The sequence below is a fragment of the Cyphellophora attinorum genome (assembly GCF_001299255.1).
Source record: "Cyphellophora attinorum strain CBS 131958 chromosome Unknown Contig34, whole genome shotgun sequence".
NCBI lineage: Eukaryota > Fungi > Ascomycota > Eurotiomycetes > Chaetothyriales > Cyphellophoraceae > Cyphellophora > Cyphellophora attinorum.
The window spans coordinates 1-21,558 of NW_017253262.1; the positions used below are offsets into that span (position 1 = coordinate 1).

The 21,558-nt window shown below is 51.5% G+C and overlaps 8 protein-coding genes across 8 annotated transcripts; 3 read left to right on the forward strand and 5 right to left on the reverse strand.

Annotated features, from left to right (window-relative positions):
* Window positions 1-3,319: 3,319 nt before the first annotated feature.
* On the reverse strand, window positions 3,320-4,012 carry AB675_1594 (uncharacterized protein; the record flags this gene model as incomplete). The annotated part of the gene is made up of 3 exons (XM_018141496.1): window positions 3,320-3,456; window positions 3,502-3,688; window positions 3,734-4,012. 3 exons carry the CDS (start codon window positions 4,010-4,012, stop codon window positions 3,320-3,322), a joined length of 603 nt encoding a protein of 200 aa, XP_017996010.1.
* A 3,385-nt stretch (window positions 4,013-7,397) lies between these two features.
* AB675_1595 (Protein alcS) lies at window positions 7,398-8,433 on the forward strand (the record flags this gene model as incomplete). Its single annotated transcript, XM_018141497.1, has 5 exons — window positions 7,398-7,565; window positions 7,616-7,725; window positions 7,772-7,995; window positions 8,040-8,215; window positions 8,269-8,433. 5 exons carry the CDS (start codon window positions 7,398-7,400, stop codon window positions 8,431-8,433), a joined length of 843 nt encoding a protein of 280 aa, XP_017995981.1.
* Window positions 8,434-8,638: 205 nt separating this feature from the next.
* Window positions 8,639-9,484, reverse strand: AB675_1596 (putative hydrolase; the record flags this gene model as incomplete). Its single annotated transcript, XM_018141498.1, has 1 exon — window positions 8,639-9,484. The coding sequence occupies one exon, from the start codon at window positions 9,482-9,484 to the stop codon at window positions 8,639-8,641; it is 846 nt and encodes a 281-aa protein (XP_017995984.1).
* A 3,053-nt stretch (window positions 9,485-12,537) lies between these two features.
* AB675_1598 (Delta(24)-sterol) lies at window positions 12,538-14,073 on the forward strand (the record flags this gene model as incomplete). Its single annotated transcript, XM_018141499.1, has 1 exon — window positions 12,538-14,073. One exon carries the CDS (start codon window positions 12,538-12,540, stop codon window positions 14,071-14,073), a length of 1,536 nt encoding a protein of 511 aa, XP_017996028.1.
* A 655-nt stretch (window positions 14,074-14,728) lies between these two features.
* Window positions 14,729-16,404, reverse strand: AB675_1599 (Sugar transporter STL1; the record flags this gene model as incomplete). The annotated part of the gene is made up of 2 exons (XM_018141500.1): window positions 14,729-15,958; window positions 16,006-16,404. 2 exons carry the CDS (start codon window positions 16,402-16,404, stop codon window positions 14,729-14,731), a joined length of 1,629 nt encoding a protein of 542 aa, XP_017996045.1.
* A 679-nt stretch (window positions 16,405-17,083) lies between these two features.
* AB675_1600 (Soluble epoxide hydrolase) lies at window positions 17,084-18,080 on the forward strand (the record flags this gene model as incomplete). The annotated part of the gene is made up of 2 exons (XM_018141503.1): window positions 17,084-17,512; window positions 17,601-18,080. The coding sequence occupies 2 exons, from the start codon at window positions 17,084-17,086 to the stop codon at window positions 18,078-18,080; spliced, it is 909 nt and encodes a 302-aa protein (XP_017995985.1).
* Window positions 18,081-18,132: 52 nt separating this feature from the next.
* AB675_1601 (5-(hydroxymethyl)furfural oxidase) lies at window positions 18,133-19,719 on the reverse strand (the record flags this gene model as incomplete). The annotated part of the gene is made up of 1 exon (XM_018141504.1): window positions 18,133-19,719. One exon carries the CDS (start codon window positions 19,717-19,719, stop codon window positions 18,133-18,135), a length of 1,587 nt encoding a protein of 528 aa, XP_017995960.1.
* A 317-nt stretch (window positions 19,720-20,036) lies between these two features.
* Window positions 20,037-21,434, reverse strand: AB675_1602 (uncharacterized protein; the record flags this gene model as incomplete). Its single annotated transcript, XM_018141505.1, has 1 exon — window positions 20,037-21,434. One exon carries the CDS (start codon window positions 21,432-21,434, stop codon window positions 20,037-20,039), a length of 1,398 nt encoding a protein of 465 aa, XP_017996008.1.
* Window positions 21,435-21,558: the final 124 nt, after the last annotated feature.

Here is a 21,558-nt window from a genome sequence, read left to right on the forward strand (position 1 = left end):
ACCCTAACCCTAACCCTAACCCTAACCCTAACCCTAACCCTAACCCTAACCCTAACCCTAACCCTAACCCTAACCCTAACCCTAACCCTAACCCTAATATAGGCACTCTTATAACTATATATATATAATAAGAGGAACTTAGTGTATAGGGTTATATATCCTAGATATATATACTGATAATAAAAATGCTGAAGTAGTTTCATGTATTTATAATAAGGCTGTGTAAGATACTAAAGATACAGATATAGTTAAATCAGTAGGATCTATTCTAGATAAAGAAGATATAACTGATAAATAAGTGTAGAGAGTGCTAGAGTGAAGTTACTAATATAGCAGTAGATATAGCTATCCTATATCAACCTAAGAACACTACTAAAATAGATAAGGAGGCTAGATAACAGATAGTTATTATTAAAGTGCTTGGTACTAAATATAATACTATAATCTAGAAGAAGCTCCACTAGAAGGTTAGAATCTATCTATTAACTATTAACAGACATAATATTATCTTAATAAAAGAATAGGGCTTTAATATTGCTATTAGACATATATTCCTCTTTAGTCTCACTAATATTATTATCACTATCACTCCTATAGATACTATTATCACCACTATCACTATTATCACTACTATCTCTATCACTACTAATAGTGTCCTTAATAAAGTCTATATCATTAATATCATCACCTTTTATAGCTTCACTTAGAAGCTATAAGTCAGAGTAGGTGCTATTAGACTTGTAGCCATCCTTGATATAATAAGAATCACTACCACTATCACTAAAATCCATATCTATAGTAATAATAGGAATATAGACTTATAGTCCTTGCTATAAGGACCTCTAGAAGTGCTTGGGCAAGTCTATTAAGTCATCTTAGGTTCTATCTCCTGATACACTAGATAATAGTGTGTGGTTAAGAGTTAGCCTGTCTACAAGGCTTGGGGTAGGTAGTGAGGAATAGTTATAAGGGGTGTCTTGGGATACCTACTAGAGCTAGGATAGATATTATAACTAATTTAATAATAATTAAATTCTAAGGATACATAATTAGACATTAGGATGAATAAGATAAACACAGATAATAAATATAATGAAACACTTCTACACATATTAATACTAATGGTATATAGTCTTTTAGTCTACTAACTAAAAAGGACAGTCTATAGTGTAATAGGAAGTATAAGATAAAAGCCAGATTAGTAGTTTATAATTAGTATAGGTATATATCTCCTTATAGCAATAAAAGAGGTAGTCAACTATAGATAGGATGTAGTTAAGTTATTATTTAGTAGTGGTATTAATCTAGATTAGTAGCTGTCTCTCTAGCTATAAATAAAAATTATAGTAATAGGACTTAAAGGTGGGATATAAGGCTAGCTATATCAAGATCACCTTGTTAACTCTATAGTAGGTCTAGGTCCACTATATATACTATATCTATAGTATGGTTTCACTACTACTAGATAGAAATAGCCCTAGTTCCTAGTAGCAAGATATCAGGAGATATTATTACATAAATGTTTACTTAGCACAGCAGATCTTGTCTAGCTAGGTTAGGGGTAGTAGTACAGGAGTTATAGTCACTAAAGGGTCCTTATTATCTCATTATAGCTATCTAGTGGTAATCTAGGCACTCTATATATCACTTTACATCTAGCTCTAGAGATACATCTTATCTAGATACTTCTAACTACTATATTATGTATAGTTATATTTATAGCTATAGATATTATATAGATATATCTCTACATACTTAAAACTATATCTATAGTGTATATAGAGTTAATATATATACCTAATACACTATACCAGATCAGAGTGAGGTTTACTACCATTAGATAACTAGGCTAGTTATCAGGGGTTATATAGAGTAATTAAGTATAATACTAACACTAAATCATAATAGTCATGACAGGGAATATAGTGATATACTTATAGGTGCTTATAAAGCAACTTCAGCTTTGGTTACAGTGTAAATTTATATTCTAGACATGTGTAAATAATGGCACTCTGTTGGTGGTTGATTTTTGGATATAGACTATTCAGGATGGTGGTGGTTAGCTGGTCTATAGTAATAAAGATGATGTGTAGGAATAGGTATCTAGGTCAAGATAGGTAGCTATAGTGTTCCTTCTATGTCCTGGTGTGTTCATAGATTAGTTGCGCTAGATACATAGAATGCGCTTGGCTAGCTACCTATAGTCAAGCCCTAACCCTCGGGCCGGCGCGATTCTGCCAAGTGGGGTGACCGTGACCGGCTGGCGGCCTTCTGAGAGATATATGGGTGCGCGGAGCGGGACGGCTGGCGGCCTTCTGAGACCCATTCCTTCTAGGACAAAGAACGCCGAGTACTCGCGTGTACGGCCTGCGCTAGTCTTGCTTCTCCGGGAGATGATCTCTGACCGCCGTACAACAATCACATTCCCTGATCCTCTCTAGCAAGCCTAATCCTAGCACTAACCCCGAGCACACTGATAGCACCTAGCAGAAGCAAGAAACGATGTTGGCATTGAGGTCTGTTCGCCTGCAGAAGATTCCGACGATTAATAGCTTGTGATTGCGATGCAGAGGAACGGAGTAACCTGTGAAGTCTACTCAAAGCGTAGGATCATGAAAATCAAGCGCATCTTCTTGACCTTTTGTAAACTTGTCACCTTGAAGTACGTCAACGGGCATGACAGAGGTATCCGCGATCAGAAGCGATTTCATAGCGATCCTCCCGCGAGCAAGGGCTGCGTTGAAGAATTACCGTACCTAAGCATCAGAAGTGACCGGCCAAGGCTGTACCCTTTCCAGAGTAGTTGCACAGTTAGTATTGCGAACCACATTCTGCTAGCCGCGTCCGTGGGTCTGTGGCATGGTTAAGAGCAGTCGCGATTGAAGAGCATGTACACGGCTGGTAAACTCGAGCAGCCGCATGCTGGTGCATCCCTCGAGATTGGCGTTGGAGAAGACCGGGTGGTAGACGCTGTAGTCGGTTTGGCCGGGGCAATTGATGCCTGTTGTGCCACGGCTCGGAGAGGTCCTCGCTGTAGTCGCGTTAGTGTGGAGAACGGGTTGGGTCTGTGTTTGAGTGAGAGGCCTGTGCTTGAATGTTGCGCACGTTGCTCGTGCGAGAGCAGGTGAGTAGGGAATCGGTACTGTGTCCTGTGAAGCTGCTAATGGAACGAGCAAGACCAAAGGAATCATGACCAAAAGAACAGCAGGCGATCGAAAGGTGCTCGGATAGATATGTAGAGTATGAAACGTGATATTAATTCCGTTGTAGAAGCCATGCACTGAGTAAGAAGAATTTACAAGAAGTAGACCTCGGTCGTCTATTGGTCAAGCTGACCACGAACGACACCAGCAACAAAGCTTGTAGTGTGGGCATCGGTAAAGAAGTTGGACGGGTTTGCTTCGATCTGCTTGAGGGTGAACCCAGTTCCCGTGTCGGTGCCGTTGGCAAGAACACCTGCTCTGTATTAGTAGTGACATGCGAGAACATTGAGCACCGTACCGGTTGTGAATGGGCCCGTCATACAACCCGAAGAAATCTTGTCGGTCTCAGGACCTGAGCCAGCTGGCTCGGGGTTGGGGAAGGCGATGCGAGGTGGGCCGCTGCGGCCAACGTTGGCTTGGTGGATGTGGGTGGCTGTCTTAGCGGGAGATTGATACGGGCCAGTGACGCCCTTCAGGGTGATGTGCTATATGCCGTTAGCTCGACGCTGCCATACCTTGAGCCGACTGACCCAGCAGATGAGATCCATGTCGGACTGAATTCCATAGTTGTAATAACCAACGGCGCCGGGCTGGCCAGGAGTCGCGGTGTTGTTGGCATTGACGACCTGATCGGGGGTAGCGATGATCTGGTACGTGGAAGTAAAGCAAAACGGGAACTGCTTCATATCTGGCTTTGATGGGCCAGGCTTGGGCTTCGCGACACGGCAAGTACCAGATTTGCCAGATGGAGGAGCCGCAAGGACCGCAGGAATCATGGCAAGTGCCGAAAGAGCAGTGGTGATCTTCATGCTGAGATGTGTAGTGTTGAATGTGTACGTCGCAGGGTGTAGTAGTTGGCCCAGGCTATCCGTCCTTATGAAGTCCTCAGAGGACGGGCATGTAGATGTTTGAGGCCGTTTGAGGAGATGAGTACCGCGATGGAATGTCGCTCTTCTTTTGTTGTGACACGCCAAGGTTTCGAGAGAAGAGAGAAGAGGATCAAATAGCTTGGCTCAGATTGACAGGCAGGTATAGGAACTATGGGTCGTGAACTTACCACAAGCCTTGGGGGGCACTGTACTCGGAGACAAGGACATGAAATCTCCGGCAGCCAAGTAGCAATCATGTGTGCAGCGGATTGGTGTTTTCATGATCGTCGGTGACGGGCTGGGCAAGAATGGGCAGAGATCATCTGGCATTCCGCCCCGTTTTCGTCCTTGGCGTCGTCCTGTCTTGATGCACTTCCAAGGGCTTGCAGCACGGCCAGCCAGATGCATTTCTGACCATCAGGTCTCTGTGACCGCCTCTTGAAGAGCAGACTGTTTAGGATATACGAGTATCCATGGTCATTCGAGGCGAGCAAACCTGAAGTATTTCATAGAATGAAATGATCGAAATCCTTGGCGTCAAGCCACGATATCTGTCAAAATCAATGTCAGCCGATATGGAGGACGTGGTACCAGGCTGCACAGTATTCGGCGGCTGTGTAGAACTTCAGCGCCCCTCTTGCAAGAGAGACAAGAGCCGCCGTCATTAGACGTCACGTTCGCTGTCAGGGAGATTGAGCAGTGAAAGAGGACGTCGAGCTGATCGGAATGCCAAGATAGTTGACAGATGTCTTGGCTCATTCTCGAAGCGCGCAATCATCGCCTTGAGTCCGGTGCGAGCGAGGAGGATCTCGACATCGAGGTCATTGTCTCCGTCGCGAAGTCCGTTGTTTGGCGGCTAGGAAAGACGAGGTTTCCCGTCGTCTACCAGAATAGTAATAATCCTCACGACATCTCCTTGCACGGGCAGGATGGACGGTACGTTGGCCGTTCAGGGCTCGCAACACAATAGAATCATCGCACACCAAAGACGAGCTTCAGCCGAGGCCACGCATGCGAAAGACTCTCAGTCCGAAATGAGCGCACAGCCGCCAGGCGAGCAGAATCGCTCTGCGGGCGAGCGGTCAGCTACCTCGTCTCGCACATCAACGTCGAGTGTCTGCTTTCACAATCTCGTCACCCGTATCTTGCTCTTTATTCGCATCTTGAGCGTTCGAAGCCTGTCCTTTCGATCGGGTGCCGTGCCTGTATGTAGCTGCGCTGCTATCGCCGCCTGCCTACGGGCTAGATCCATCGCTGGAGCTAATGGCTGGGTCGGAAGCACCTTGGTGGTTGTTACATGGCGGATCGCGGCCGGTGAATGCTGCTGTAGAGCGGGCTTTGTGTAGCAGCCATTCGAAGAAGCACGATCTCTGCGTAGCGTCCTATATCCATCGCTTGTGGAGGGCGTCGGCGCGGGATGTAGAGCCTACCAAATATGGTAGAGGACGGGTGCGGCGTGGCATGACGATCGCACCATCGATTGCGGACGCCGGTGTGCGGCAAGCTACTCGTCTGTGCACGAACTGTATCGGACAGACTGCTGATGTCCCAGCGCCCTCGACTGCGGCTACATGGTATCGGGTGCAGTGTCGACGCTGTACACACGAAGAAGCTGTCACGACTTCGACGTATTGTACGATGCGCCCAGCAGAAACGTCTCTTCCCTTACACTCCCGTCTGTGTGCGTGCTCTTGTCATTCCGCGAGGGTCGCTCCAACATCCTGTCCCCGAGATCGAGCGGCGGCTGTCTGGGCGTGTTTCGGTGGTATCGAGATGTCCGAAGGGGAGAGTCTCCGATGCGCGACACGGGATTCGCAAGTAGGCTGCGGTCTCGACAAGAGAAGATATGGTGAAGGGCAGTTGTATCACCAGATCTGGGTGCGATATCACACCACTACGCCGTCTAGATGCCACTTCGCAAGCACAGAGACAAACAATGGACCAGCACGGAAGCAAGCAACGCAACGCAAGAAAGGCAACGCAAGAACGCGACTTACTTCGCGTCGTTGCACCGTAAGCCAAGGCCGGAAGTCCGGAGCGGAAATTAAATTGCCAAGGGGCGCACTCTACTAAGTCGTATGCAAATTCCAACGGATCAGAAGTACCTACGCTTCACAACCAACATATGGGCTCACGTCGACGAAGGAACATACACGCAGACCCGTTCACCTCGCGACGTACGTTCGAGGTCGAGAATTTGTTACCGGTAGCCACGCCACTGCTGACTGGCTACATCTCTCATCCAAGACAAGCATTTATATTCAAAACGGCTGGAATCCAAATCAGCATGTTTGGGACGGCTGCTTATTGAAACGACTGGCCGAAGCAATAGCTTTCTCGCAGCGTGGACAACCATAGGTCCAAGTGAATGTCGCCGGCGCTGCACTTGCGTCTTCGCTTCAACAGCGCTCTCAAGCACCATCGCGCCGGGTCCCTCACTTTGTAGATATGCCAGTGAGAGACCCCTTGCTTGACGTCAAAACAAGCGGTCGCCGAGAGCACCGATGCCTACTAAGCATTGGAGGTGTAAGCCGTTCCGTGGCCGGTTGCATAGAAGGTTGATGCGCCACGGAATCTTTCCGTCGGCTGTTTGGGCCGCACTTTCCGAGATGATTGCGCGTCAACAGCTATGATACTCCATATTCGAGTCGCTGACTACTGACGCATGATTTTGGATCAATTACAGCTCAACAACAATAGTTTGGCCGCAGCAGCTGTCGCATATTCCGTGCGGTAGGTGCCAAACTATTCTTACCGCAAAGCAGTCACCAACCCTATAGATCAGCGATGTTTATCTTGGATCTGCATGTTTCGAAGGCATGGTATTCGCCTTCTTGATCGAGCGACAGGTACAGACGCGTGGCCATCGAGTTTATTTCGCGGCGTTTGGCCGGTTGCGGCACAGAATACTACCCAGACGACCTCTAGTGGAAGTTAGTGTGCACTCTGTTACCACCGACATGACCGAAGTGCAGTTACCACGTGCTGCTTCATCCGAGCTTGGGCACAGCACAGCGATTACCTGGCGCTAAGGACGCTGTATGCATCCACCTCCTGGTCTAGCCCACTTTGCTGGTAAGGAATGGCTGAAGCTTCCCTTGCTGAGTGGTCCTCTATCCCAGATCGTCGTCGCAATCCACAGCAATCTGGGAGCGTGGGGTCCCCACAAAGTATTCCTCACCTCGGTATGTCGATGTCTCCCCATGAACCCCAGACGACAACCGAGCCGACAGGCTCACGCGTGTATAAGTAGGACTCCCTGTTTGATCCCTTCCGGATCGAGCAGACTCTCAATCCTGTACCTTACTTGCACCGCACCACAGCAATGGATACCCCGAACTCGGAGAACAACAAGGAGCTGAACCACACATCGAGTCACGACGATGTTGTTCGCCGTGTCGCAACTGCGGACAGTGTTTGGATTCCCAGGGATGTCTTTGAGAAGCTGTACCTCAACCCTGAGAAACCTGTCGCTGGAGATCTGAGGAAGAAAGTCCGCGAACCCTGCTATTCTACGTACTCCATGGGTGCTGACACGCGCAGTTTGCCAATCCAACCCCAGTTGCCCTCATTGGATTCGTTATTGCGGCGACGCCTTACTCCATCTCAAGCATGGGCTGGCGTGGAGCAGGAGGTCTGGGAGGTGCTCTGATGTGAGTCGGCAATTACAAATATCTCGTGCCTCAACTGACAGAGAAGCCCCGTCATGATCTTCTTCGGAGGTGGAATCCAAATTCTCGCTGCGTGCGCTGAGTGGGTGTTGGGCAACACTTTCTCCATGTGTTTGTTCTTCACCTACGGAACGTTCTGGGTCGTCGCTGGGACACAGCTGATCCCTTGGTTCAATGTCGGCTCGCAATACTCCAACCCTGTTGGCAACACTTTCCAAGGAATGGACGAACCCGCCTACTTCGCCACTTTCGGTAAGTCTCACCCGCCATAAGTTCATGGTGTACTGACGAGACAGGATTCTACTATATGTCTCTGGCGGTTCTCACCGTGATCTTCACAATTTGTAGTCTTCGCACCAACATCGTATTCGTTAGTGCGTTGACGACCCTTATTGTGGCGTTCTGTTGTGGTGCCGGCGCCTTCTGGAACCTGGCGGAAGGCAATGTCGAGATAGGAGGGAAGCTGGTTGTTGTAGGTCATCCCCAGCCCAGCCGCTATCGTGCTACGGCTGATCAATGTCCCAGGCATCCGGCGCATGTACCTTCGCACTCACCTCGATGGTCTGGTACCTCCTTGCTGTCCAGCTGCTGGAATCGGTAGACTTCCCGGTCACCTTGCCAGTAGGTGACTTGAGTAAAGTCATTAAAGGCAAATCAGAACGTGCTCAGGCAAAGATGAGACAAGAATAGACTACACAGAGCCGGCACAGGTTGGCAGGCATGGTCGTGATTGTATGGATTGCACGCGTGGCAGCACAAGTGGCCCAACGTCGTCTGTGTACGGAAGTGCAGTCTAATGGAGGCGCGCTGGCATTTCGTATCGCTAGCTAGACAGACTGCTCCGGCGACCGCGCCCTTCCGTTGACTGTTCAGGCGGATAGGCCCATTGGTTTCCTCAGAGCAGCTTCTTAATTGCTTTGATGACCTCTTGTGGATGACTCTCGTTCAGGAAGTGGCAAGCATCAATAATGCTGACGTCTGCGTCTGGTACATCACGTTTGAAAGCCTCTGCTCCGGGAGGAATGAAGAAAGGATCGTTCTTTCCCCACAGGGCGACTAGCTTCGGTTTGTGTTTGCGCAGATACGCCTGCCATTCCGGATAGAGACTGAGATTCGTCTCGTAGTCGCGCAGGATACGCATCTGGATATCGTGCGCTCCCGTTCGTGATATGTAATACTTGTCCAAGGCGGCAGCATCTGGACCGACTAGAGAAGGCTCGACCCCAAGTTTGTAGGCCCAGTCTACGCCGTCGAGTGATAGAATATGGTTGGGAGCATCTGTCTTGGAAGCATCTGCCCACCACTCTCGGAGGCCTGCGAATGCTGGCGACAGACCTTCTTCATATGCATTCCCTGACTGCGAAAAGATGCCGGCAATCCGACCCGGGTGTTTCGCCGCGATAGTAAGCCCGATTGGCGCTCCGTAGTCGAAGATGTACAAGAAGAACGTCTTGAGCCCGATTTGCTCGGTGAACTTGTCGATAGTGCTGGCGATGTTGGCGAAAGTATAGACATACTGCTCTGGGTCTGGCATATCCGAGTTCCCGAACCCAGGATAGTCGGGTGCCACGACACGGAACGATTTTGATAGCTCCGGAATGATGTTTCGAAACGTATGGCTTGCAGAAGCGTGGCCATGTAGGAGTAGCAGTCCGGGCAGAGAGGTTGCACCGGCCTCGCGATAGAAGACATTGACTGAGTCTACCTCAATGGTCCTGTAGTAAACTTGATTGTTCGACATGATGGCCTAAGAAACGCTTGCAATACAGCTGTGCTTGGTGTGGATTCTCTTGCGAGGGCCTCTACGCATATTCTTCAGCATGCTCGACGAGGCTATATACACCTGATACTGAATCACCTGAAAGCCGTGCAGCGCGACCACATAGTCCAGGATGGGCCTGATGGTGTGCGTGCCTTGATTGGTCCGTCATGAAGCTCACCTAGATCTTTGGTGCATTATAGCGCTGTGCGATGGAAGTCAGCTGGACAGGACAACGTGTTTATCATCTACACAGGTCGAGGCTGTCCACCGAATTCTGCAGTCGATTCGCCAGATGCATGCGGCGCTGTAAGGCACTTTAAAGCAGCCAGCAGGTCACAGGCGTGCTGGTTACGTGAACAACGATATTTATTGCGGATCCGCTGCTTAGAGTTTGGGAACACCTCTCCAATTCTGCGTGATGATTTATCTTGCTGCTGTGTGCTGTCGTCGTCTTCAACCACCCTTTCCGTTAGCTCTCCCTGCCTTTTGGCCCTTGCTATCCTTGCACACCAGGCTCAACCAACGCCGCCTCAACGAAAGGTACAACGCCAGCCACGGGAGCAGATACAGCAGCGCCTGATGTTCGTCCGTGTTTTCTCGATGCAGTCGCGATCAAATGTTCCAGCTGCGAGCTTGATGTACGCGTCTACCAAGGACGGCCTTCCGGTTCGATCTTCTTGTGCATCACTAGTCTAGAATCGATGATCGACCGATGGGTCCGCACTTCGCATCAGCATCCTGGCACAGTCTTGTTGCCGTTCGTTGAATGTTGAAATGTCTCGAACCAGACGTGCGACACGTCCTGCCGACTACCGGGTGAGGGCCATGTCATGAGAGACATACACTTTCATTCACCGCTATCTCTACACTGTCAACCTATCTTGACTACCATTGTTGTCTATCACCATCGTCTTTTCCACAGCAAAAGGCTTGATGTTCTGCTCGGACTTCTCTGCTGCGTTGTCCCTAGGCGCTCTCTGCCATTCGTGTATCGAATATGATACACCACACGAATTACTGTCGCGATAATTGTCCGACAGGGACCATTTGCCCTGGAAGGACCGACCCGGGTGGAAAATTGTTAGTGCGCTTGTTGCAATTACCATCATCCCGCATTCAAGGATCTGTCTGGATATTAGAATCGATCCATGTTTCGAAGGCGCAAGTCATACCATGAAATCGATCTCGCTGTTCGCCAGGGGCCCAGTGAAACCCTGGTGCAGCTCGGCTATACGGAACACTGACCGAGTAAAGACACAGAGAGTTGCCAGAGCAATGCCTGACCGTATCAGCGACTGTGTCGTGGAGTCGGAAGAACCTACCGAACAAGAACTGGCGGAATCGCAGGGACTGCCGCACGCTTCGATGTTGCTCTATTGTCCTCTCCGGATACTTATATATCCGCCACGTAAAATGGGCGCAACAGACCATGAACAGAAGCAGAGACGTGACCTGTGTCGCCAAACCTGCGATGACAATATCTATGCCCGCCTGGATGCCTCTCGGTGTTTGCTCGGTCGAGCTGACTCCGCCTCCGATACCCTGAAGGACCAAGTTGAGAAGGTCACATAAAACGAAGACCGCGAACGTCGCCCTTGGCTGTGCTTGTCAGCCGAAGTATTCAGGCATTTCCAGGCACGTACGCTGAATATGGACAAGCTTCGACCGTAGATTCTTATCAGATGGCCCATGCACAAATAGATTGACGCCGCTACGCATGCAGGCCCGAGGATGAGGGTGATATTGTTCCTGGACAACTCGTTAGCTTCGGACAGACACTGGCAGCCTAGCATACATGAGAAAGGCTTTTCGATCAGATGGATCGGCATGCATGAGAAGTCGTGAGGTATATCCGACGACTTCGAGCACGAGTCCAGCGAGGACTGCACACATAAATCCCCATGTCTTGTAACGAATACCTTGGAAGATTTGGGCAACGGTCTGTATGGAGAAGATAGCAACAACCGCAGCGTTGGCAGCAATGTTGGGATTGTATGCAAAGTGCGTGAACCGAGAGCCTGGCACCAGTGTTTGTGTAGTCATCGCGGCTGCGAGGCCATCTCACGGTCACCGCCTGTCAACAAGCGTGGGGACATAGTGACTTGCGAAGTTGGCAGGATGCGACAGGATCTGATGCAGTACTTACCGGGAATGCATGTTGTCAGGCTGGCTGAAGATGCGAGGAGCTGAGGAACGACAAAAGCATAACATGCAATCGCGTGGAACTCAATGCCGCTTCGAGTGTTCCAAAAGGGCTCTAACTTTGGGCCAGGCACGTGTCGTCCGGTTTTCGCGGGGTCCAAATTGCAATTCAAATCATCGTGATTTAATGGCAGAGGTAGCTTTCTTCATTTCCTGGACAAACCTCGGGTGGGGGGTTCAAGGTCTCTCAACCCTACTCGTGGACCCATTAAACTCGAGTAACGCCCTGTATAGATTGGGCTACATTCCCCATGTGTGGAAGAATGCATGATTGTAACAACAGCAATGTGTGGTCACCTACCAAATGTTTCTCACTGTGCATAGTCGTTCTTGGAACCAAGAATTTTGTGGCACACGTCCTGATCGCGTAGCACTGCCGCACTTTACCTAGGGTCCAAGATTAACAACTGTGGCGTAAACTCTGAGTCCTTGCGCAGTTCGGTTTGGGCCTGTGCAGTTGGAAATTGTGAACACTTCAGCTTTTGGTATTTCTTTGTGGAAGCTACTACCCACTCGACGCCCGATGAAGATCATTTCGCTGTGAAGGCGGATATGATGCCATGCGCAACCCTGCGACGTGGTATACTACCAATATGGCCGGCATCCTGCTGGTCGAGGTCATCGGTGAGTGGCGGTGTGCCAACTCCTTGCACGTGGAAGCTGAAAGCAGAGTTCTCCCCCAGCCTAAAGAAATTGACCCGGAAGCCAAGTCGTACAAGTCAAAGTTCCACAGTCTTTGAGTTCCGAAGAAAGCGTCGCAGCAATAATGACCATGACGCTTCCCACGGTTTCTGTCAGCTCCGTCGGTGACTCGAGACTATCACCACAACATGGAAGCCCATCGCCAGAAGATAGTGCCGCTGGCACAGAAGGTGGCCGAATTTCACAGCCAGAAGCTGCCATTCCGTATCTACCATGGTAGCACAAATAGCACCAGATCCACAACCTTCTCGGATGCGACTTCAATCGATACTTCGACCCTGAACAATGTAATCTCGATTGACACAGAAGAGCGTACTTGTGTGGTGGAATCCAATGTCCCCATGGACCAGCTTGTTGCCTTCACAACACCATATCGATTGGTACCGCCCGTGGTGCCCGAGTTTCCTGGTATCACTGTCGGGGGCGCGTTCTCGGGAACTGGAGGCGAGTCGAGCTCCTTCCGGTATGGCTTCTTCGATCAATGCGTCCTCTGGATCGAGGCCATTCAAGCAGATGGTACTGTCGTCTCAGCATCGCCGAATGAGAACGCCGATCTTTTCAACGGCTGTAGCGGGACATTCGGCACGATAGCTACTGTGACTCTGTTGAAAATAAAGCTCCTGCCGGCTCGGGACTTCGTGGAGATGACATACCACCCAGTCGACTCCTTTCCTGATGCGCAGGGTCTGATGGCGGAGCTGTCATCGCTCGAAGCGATTGATTTCGTTGATGGAATCATGTTCTCGAAGTCACAGGGAGTGATAGTCTCCGGCCGCATGGTAAATTTGGACGAGTACGAATCCTCGGTCGCACCGCCTATGGTGACATTTTCGCAAAGATGGGATCAGTGGTTTTACCTTCACGCCGAGAACGCGATGTCAAGGCAGTCCCTATGCAAATCACCTCACCGAGAGCTCGCTACACTTCCTGAATACCTCTTCCGGTACGATCGTGGCGCGTTCTGGACGGGCAAGTTCGTCTTCCAGTGGTTCGGCGTACCTTTCAACAGAATGACACGGTACTTATTGAATTGGCTGATGGACACCCGTACACTTTACCATGGATTGCACGCAAGTAAGTTGGGAGCTGCGTACATCATCCAGGATTTCTCACTGCCCGACAGCAAGGCTGTTGAATTTCTGGACTGGCTGGACGAAACGTACGAGTTCTACCCTCTCTGGCTGTGTCCTTTGAAGCAGAACGATCGGAACAGCTTGAATCCTCACGTACCGTGTTCGGAAACGCCCGGACGCTCAACAGGGGAGCAACTTCTCAACATCGGAGTTTGGACAAAGTGCCCAGATGAGGGCAGATTGCCATCAAATAGGAAGCTTGAGGCGAAACTGCGAGAGCTGCAAGGTATGAAGTGGCTTTATGCAGACACGTTTTATACCGAAGAGGAATTCTGGTCGATCTATGATCGTGAGGAGTATGACTCACTCCGACAGAAGTACAGCGCCGAGTATTTGCCGAATGTCTGGCGTAAGGTCCGCACTGTTGTGCGGGAGCCGGCTCGTTCACACCCCGGCGTGAGGTCGTTGAGCAGCTACTTGCCTCACAGGATGCTGCGGGACCTCAATTTGTGGAGTCGTTGGCCACTTGTCGGCATCACTGCCGTTCTGTCATATCTGCAAGGGCTCGAGTACCTCAAAGATCCAGCTTGAGGGCGTTCCGGTGCAATCACAACTGACACGTGACCTAAGCTGAGACCCACGGCGAGCGGACCGGAGGACATGCGGCGGACCCAAAGAGGTCGGAAGTATGCTAGACCAGGTAGCAATGCGAAAGCATCGATCTGACTCCGCTGCGCATCACGAAAATTAATGTACAGCGTGCCGATAGCGGGGGACCAGGGGGACAGTCCGGGCAGCTTGCTGGAATAGGGCACTATACGAGCAGCGCCGGTGATGCTGCCGCCTCGATGATAGTGTCGGGCGTCGAGGGTAATCAATAAGAAGCCAGTTCTGGAGATCGCTTCACTCAGATTGACCTCTTGCAACCAGGATCAGTTCCAGCGCAAGTGCTTGTCGCGTGGCAGCAGCTGCGAGGTGGAGATCTGTGCAAGAAATCCATTCACCGTAGGTCGAATGCGTTGCTGATGACACGAGAGAGCTCAGGCTGCAGCACGAAGAATGACCATGTTGCGACGGAAACAAGCCGAGGTAGAAACACGTGAACACGTCGCGTCGCGTCTTCCACGAAGTCGAATTGTCTCAGAATTGGAGAAACTCCTTGCGAAGTTTGCAGCATACGACAACACACCCGCAGTCAAGTGTCGCAGAAGGCGAGCAACCCATGTCTTAACGAGCATCGCTTCCATCACTTCAAGTCTTCTGTAACTCGGCCATGCTTAAACGTCGCGGCAATTTCCTCGTCGGACGCAGACTTCTGTGCAGTTTCCTGCCCATCGATCTCCGCAAGAAGACTTCTCTCCGCAGCAAGCACGTCGCCGCCGGCATCCCGCAGCCTCCGCTCGTACTCTTGCTTGTTTGACGAAACGAATGGGCTCTTCGCTGTGAATAGCAAGTTGACCTCCTCAAGCGAACGTCCCAATGTCTCCGGAAAGAAGAAGTAGACCAATGGCAGGCTGGCGAAGTTGAAGCAACCGAAAACAACCAATGTCTTCCAGCCAAGGGCGCTGAACATGCTCGGGATCACCAGAGTCGTGGTCCCGCATCCGACTGCCCAACCAAACACGCCGTAGCTGTTGCCTCGTGCCCTGACTTCCTGCGGCCAGATCTCTGTCGGGTAGAGGAAAGCGATCATCAACACCGTTTGTGCGAAGAAGAACGTGTAAATGAACACCATCGCCGCCGCAGCCGCACCGTATGCGCCTGAATTATTGGGATGCTCCTCTCCTAGGCGCGACAGACCTCCCGAAAGCATCAATACCGCACCTTGGATGAAAAACCCAAAGTAGAGCGATTTGCGGCGTCCAAAGCGGTCAATCGTGAAGATACTGGCCGCAGTGCCAATGATGCCGAATGTGTTGCAGAGTCCGCTGAGCCACGATGCCTTCTCGGCACTGAAGCCTGCTTGCTGGAAGAGCGTGTTGGCATATACAGTGATGGCCAGAATTCCTGTCCACTCCATCATCATCATGATACCAACAGCGAGGGACACGCGCCGCCCCAAGTGCAGCAGTCCCGAATGCCTTCCGAAAGACATGTTGATCAGACTATAGCGTGGGTGTTTGGCGTTGGCGACAATGACGTCTAATTGCGAGATCTCGTGCTCCAGTTCTGGGTCGGAAAGCGCACGATCGCCGCGAATCTTGGCAAGTATCTCCAGTGCTTCGTCCCGGCGGCCGTCTGCTATCAGCCATCGTGGGGACTCCGGGAGGAAGGCCACTGTAAGGAGCAGTATAATAACAGGGACCGTCTGGAAAGCGAGTGGGAAGCGCCATTTGAAGTCTGTTGTGTCGTTTCGCAGCCCGTAACCAAGCCAGTACGCAATCACAATTCCGACATAGTTCGCACAGAACACGAGAGCAAACGAGGAGCCTCTGTTGTGTGACTGTGCAAGCTCAGAGATCCAAGCCGGGATGATCTGAGATGAGATTAGCGAAACTCCGAGCGCTTTGACAGGGGACATACCGTATTGATAAAGCCAATACCGAGACCGCATACAACTCTGGCACATATCGTCATGTTGCTGCTTTGCGACGCTGCCTGCAAGACTCCACCGATAAGAGCAAGAACACTTCCAACTGCAACGGCTTTCTTCCTGCCGAAACGATCGCCATACCAGCCGCCAATGAAGCAACCAAACATGGCGCCAAAGTAATACACCGCAACAAGGCCTCCCTGTTTCGTTGAGTTGGTGACGACCCCATCGGAACCGAGGCCGACGGCTTCGATGTACCCAGCCGAGCCATTGACGAAGCCCATCACGCCTTGGTTGTAACCTTCGAAGATAAGAGCGATTGCGGAGAACAGGTTCAGCAACCAGAGCAACGCCTTTCCTGGCACGTGGCGCCATGGCTTGAACGTCATTGTAGCTAGCGATGAGTTGCGCGAGGATGCACCAAATGAGAGACTTTCCACAGTCAGTTCTGTATCACACAAAGGTCGAGACGGTGCAGAAGTCCTTCAGCATCGATTTATATTCTGAGAGCCTTCCCCGCGATATCGCCGCACAAGTTTGCCGGGCTGTGGTGCCGCGTTGTACATTTGTGCCATGCCCACATGACTCCCACGTTGCGGCAACCTCCCCAGAAGTGCGCATCGTGATACTGATCGCCAACTGCACGAAGCAGCGCCATGATTCGCACGGGATGGTTTCCGAAGTCTCAAACCCGAGAATCGAAAGTATGGGGACGCTGAACTCAAATTTCGGGCCCCAACCAGGCCGCTGTTCAGCCGTTGCCGTTTAGCCGCGGCCACTCGAGAGCACACCCGTTACCACAGCCAAGAGATCGTCCGAAATCGTTGCTGGAGGTGGCGCGGTCAAGCTGTCGGGAGGGAACGCGTTGATGCGTGCATGTACGCGAAGTCTTGTCCGTGATCAGATGTCCTACACGGCACTCAGCCAACGAGAAAGGCACTGCATATTGAAACGTGTCTTCCAGTTCTACGGCAGCCGTTGCATCTACATCAGCATACTAACGACATCGTACTCATCAAGGCTGCCCAACAAGAACTCAGAAGCTACTCAAACAACATCGAATACAGAATGGGTCAAATCATCGTCGACCACCAGCAGACTCCGGTGAGACACGGTCGTCTGCGGCTATCGACTGGCGTCCGTCTTCACTATTACACTGCAGGAAGTGGTCCCGCCGTACTGCTTCAGCATGGAATCCCGAAAACATCATACTACTGGCGCAAAGTGCTACCGTACCTGAGTCCGCATTTCACATGCGTTGTACCGGATTTACGAGGAATCGGGGACTCTACCCACCCGGACAGCGACTACTCGATGGCGACAGTTGCGGACGATATGGCTGAGCTAATGCAGCAGCTTGGCCACGAGAAGTACCACGTTGTTGGAGAGGACTGGGGCGCCGCAGCGGCCTACCAGCTTGCAGCTCGCTATCGAGACCGTGTACTTTCGCTGATATTCCAAGAGATGCTGCTTCCAGGCTTTGGGCTTGAGGAATGGGTACGAGTCTCCTGTCCTGGCCGAAGTGACCATCGAGAGGACTACTTCCACTCAGTGTCAGAGTTCATGTTTGGCTAACAGTTTGCAGGCGACCTTTGATAGCGCGCGCCCCGAGACACACCTGTGGCACGTCGCCTTCTACAGTGTACGCGATGTACCCGAGCTCCTGATTACCGGGAGAGAGCGAGAGTACTTCACTTGGTTCATCAAGAACGAAGCGTATGATCCAACGAGCATAGCGGATGATGCAATTGAGGAGTACGTCGCAAAAGCGAGTCAGCCAGGTGGCTTGCGTTCCCTATTCAACATCTACAGAGAGACGGCTGCCAATGTGCGAGACAATAAGGCTGCTGCAGAGAAGAGGTTGACTCTGCCGGTCCTGGCGATTGGTAGCAAAGACTTCATTGGCGCAGAGGTGAGATCACAGATGGAGAACGTGTGTGAGGAAGGAGTCGTCACGTACAAGGAGCTAGACTTCGGTCACCAACTGGCAGAAGAGTGTCCGGAGGAGCTTGCAAAATTGTTCTTAGATTTCCTGGGGAAGGCCGCCAAGACCAATACCAAGTAATTCCGCATTCCTCCTGCATTCCTGCTCCGTAAATGATCATACAGGAACCAGACTAGAGCGAGGCCCGCAAGGCCGTACCAACGTCGATTGCGTCACGTATACTGCAGCCGATACGCTCCGCAAACATCATTGTTGTCCACATTGTGTTGCTTGCTGGTACCGTCGGGATGACGCTGGCATCAGCAACTCGTAATCCATCCACCCCGTATACCCGGCCACTCTGATCTACAACTCCGCTTTCACGTCTCGAAGCCATTCTGCACGTTCCGCAGAAATGATATGTCGATGACAGCTGTGACGAGATCCATTCGTCCAAAGCAGCGTCGTCTTCGACAATGGATTCGCGCAGCGTCAATGGCTCCTCGAGCACGTCCTGCATGGCTGGACATGTTATGACACGGTAGGCTTGCCTCACAACCTCTCTTGCAATTTCGCGATCATGCGATGTGTTGAGATAGGCAGGGTTGACCACCGGGTACTCAATCGCGTCAGTCGACCGAATGGTGACGTTTCCAAGCGACGTTGGCTTATTGACATTGCAGCCGATCCCCGCGACATGGCCGGTTGCAGTGCCTGCAAGACTGCGGCCTGTCTGCGTCTCGGCAGCGGGCACGAACAGGTAGCTGAAGCAGACCATTTGCAAGTCGATCGCTCCTGGATGCCGTGTCGAAGACCACCGCGCCTGCATTTCCAGCGACGAGTCTCCCTGTGCATACGCTCCTGGCTTCGGTCTCGACACAACTGGTATGCAAGGATGATCCGACAGATTGCATCCGACAGGTAAGTCGCTGAGAACGTCTATCTGCAAATCCTGGAGCAATGGCGCGGGTCCAACGCCAGAGCGTTGCAGAATGGCAGGAGAGAAAATGGCCCCAGCACACACGACGACCTCTTGTGAGACATGCAGTATCCTCTCGTCTGTGAGCAATACACCCCGAGCCTTAGTTCCCGAGAACAGAACCTTGTCGACTTGCGCATTCGACATGATGGTCAGGTTGGATTGAATCCGGATCGGATCGATGAAGGTATTTGCGGCACTAATGCGAACCTGGCCACGCCGGCAAACTGGCGACGGCCCTGCACCTTCTGCACCAGTGGCATTCAGATCGTGTACTGACGGCATGCCGCATGCCAAAGCCCCATCTAGGAATGCCCGCTGAATCCTGCCAGTCTCATCACGAGACGCGCGAGCGATCGGATGTGGTCCTCTTGTGCCTCGATATGAATCGTCCTCGAGGCTTTGGTACACTTCATAGACACTTCGAAAGTTCCATCGATCGTTGCCCATGCGCACCCACTCTTCGGAGTCAGCCACCGTATTCCGCAGAGCTGTGCCTCCATTGATGCTACTGCCTCCTCCGACGACCTTGGCTTGAGGGATCTGCATCGACTGCCCTCCCGGAATACTAACATCGATGTTCCAGTCGAGTGCTGGGTCAAAGAGCTCAGACTGGCCCTTCATCGGCACACGCCGGGAGTCCCGGACACCAGCAAGCGGCGAACATGTCTCTGGATCACAGTCCGAGCCCGCCTCTATGAGTAATACTCGGAAGTTCCTATTCTCTGCAACACGAGCTGCAACGACACAGCCCGCCGAGCCGGCACCGACGACGATGTGAGTGTACGTCTCGTCGCGCATAGTGATCGTGTTGTGCTTGAATGACAGGACATCGAGGCTCAGGGCTACTGTCCGCAACAGTGGCACGGCATGATCGAACCATGCCCGTTGCTCTCAAAGACCTGCGGTCGGAGCGTCGACCGCCTTGGCGGCCCCGGTCTCGGCTGAACGCCTGAACGGTGGCGGCTGACCCCGCAGCGGCAGATGCTGTGGAGATCTGGAGGCTTGTTCCTGGAAAACCTTGATGGCTTTTCGCTCATGTCAAGGCTCAGCCGAGACCGTTCAGGCGGTTATAATGTTGTTGAAGAATGCTGGTCTGGTAATTCGCATCGAGAACGTCACGGGATCGGATATTCGACCGGAGAGTTTCGACTGTCGGTAAATTGCATGAAATCCAGAGTCCAAGGCCATTCTTCCATGAACTCGCTGGCTAGCTTTGCAGGAATGCTGCTTGACTGGTCTCTTTGAGTGTTCATGTATTGGTCAATCTGCCCAACCAGGTCTCGAAGTCGCTGCGCACTCTTTGTCGCGTGTATGCCAGACTCAAGATTCTCCAAAAGCTGAGCAAGAGCAAGCAGAACGACTCGGACTTGCTCGTAGGCAAGCTCGGTCATGGGCTCCTCGAATACCGAGCCAAGTATAGAGCCAGTGCCCGCCAAGTGGTAAAGCAAAGGCGAGCTTATGGCACGCAGGTATGGGACAGGGATCCGAGTGAAAGCATCGATGACCTCGCTCGCAATCTTGCAACGCTCCTCGAGACTGCCACCACCCGAAGCAAAAAGCATCATTCGCAGTAGCTGTACTGTTGCGATGATATTGGCGGCCTGGAACCCAAAGCGGTCGCTTGCTGGGTCGCACGTGATCTGAGGGGCCTCTTTGAAGCAATGTGGCAGATCATGGTACAGCTGCATGATCGAATCTCTGATAGAAGAGATTGAAGCATCAGATCTGTCCACGAATAGATTTGTTGGAAACGAGCCTTGGTGCCTCTGACGATCCCGAAAGTTCGCCATGACGTGCTCTAAAATCCGATACAGATCTGTGGTGAAGTTCCATCCACAGAGCCAGCTCTTGCTGCTGACATGACCTTGGCGGCTGTTTGGGCTCTGTCGTAGGTCAGCTGGCGATTCGACTGTAGCATAGCCTCGGTCACTGAAGCGCTCGTCGTCAAGCTCCGTGGTGTACGAGACCTTAACCTGTTGCTCGCGCACGCGAGTGACGCTGTCCCAAACGACGGACACGTACACCTCGAATGTATACATCGACCAGAACAGTCGCCTTCTCTCCTCAGTTTCGACAATTCCTATTCCAGCAGGCCAGTTCGACTCATCCTGGAGGCGATCCATGGCAACCAATGTATGATACCTGCCCAGGAACCTTTGCATATCACGGATTTTGCTGCATTGTACGGCAGTCAGAGACAGCAATGCACAACTCCGCAGCAAATCGAGATTCTGGGTACTGCTCTCGGTAGTCACATCGACGCTAGCCCGTATTGCCGCCTGGTAGAACGTTTCCCATGGAACTGTGGTCAGCTCTTCGGTATCGTACGAGTTGTTGTAGAGGGCCTGGTCCTGCACTCGGGCGACAGTGAGTGCACAAAGAGCCATCGTAGCAGCGAATAGATGCCGATCTGATGTGTACTCGGCCCGAGCGATTCTGCGGAGGAATGTGGGTTGATGGAAGAATGGAAAGATTGGGTAGACGATCTCGAAGTAGACCTCTGTCAGGCTCATGACGACGGCCTGAGTCGCGATACTTGGTGCTTTCCATCGCATGCGTGTCTGCGTATCATGCACCGAGGCTGGACTGTGTGAGGCGTCTGTCATTGCAATGGGCGAGACATTGCTCCATCCTGGC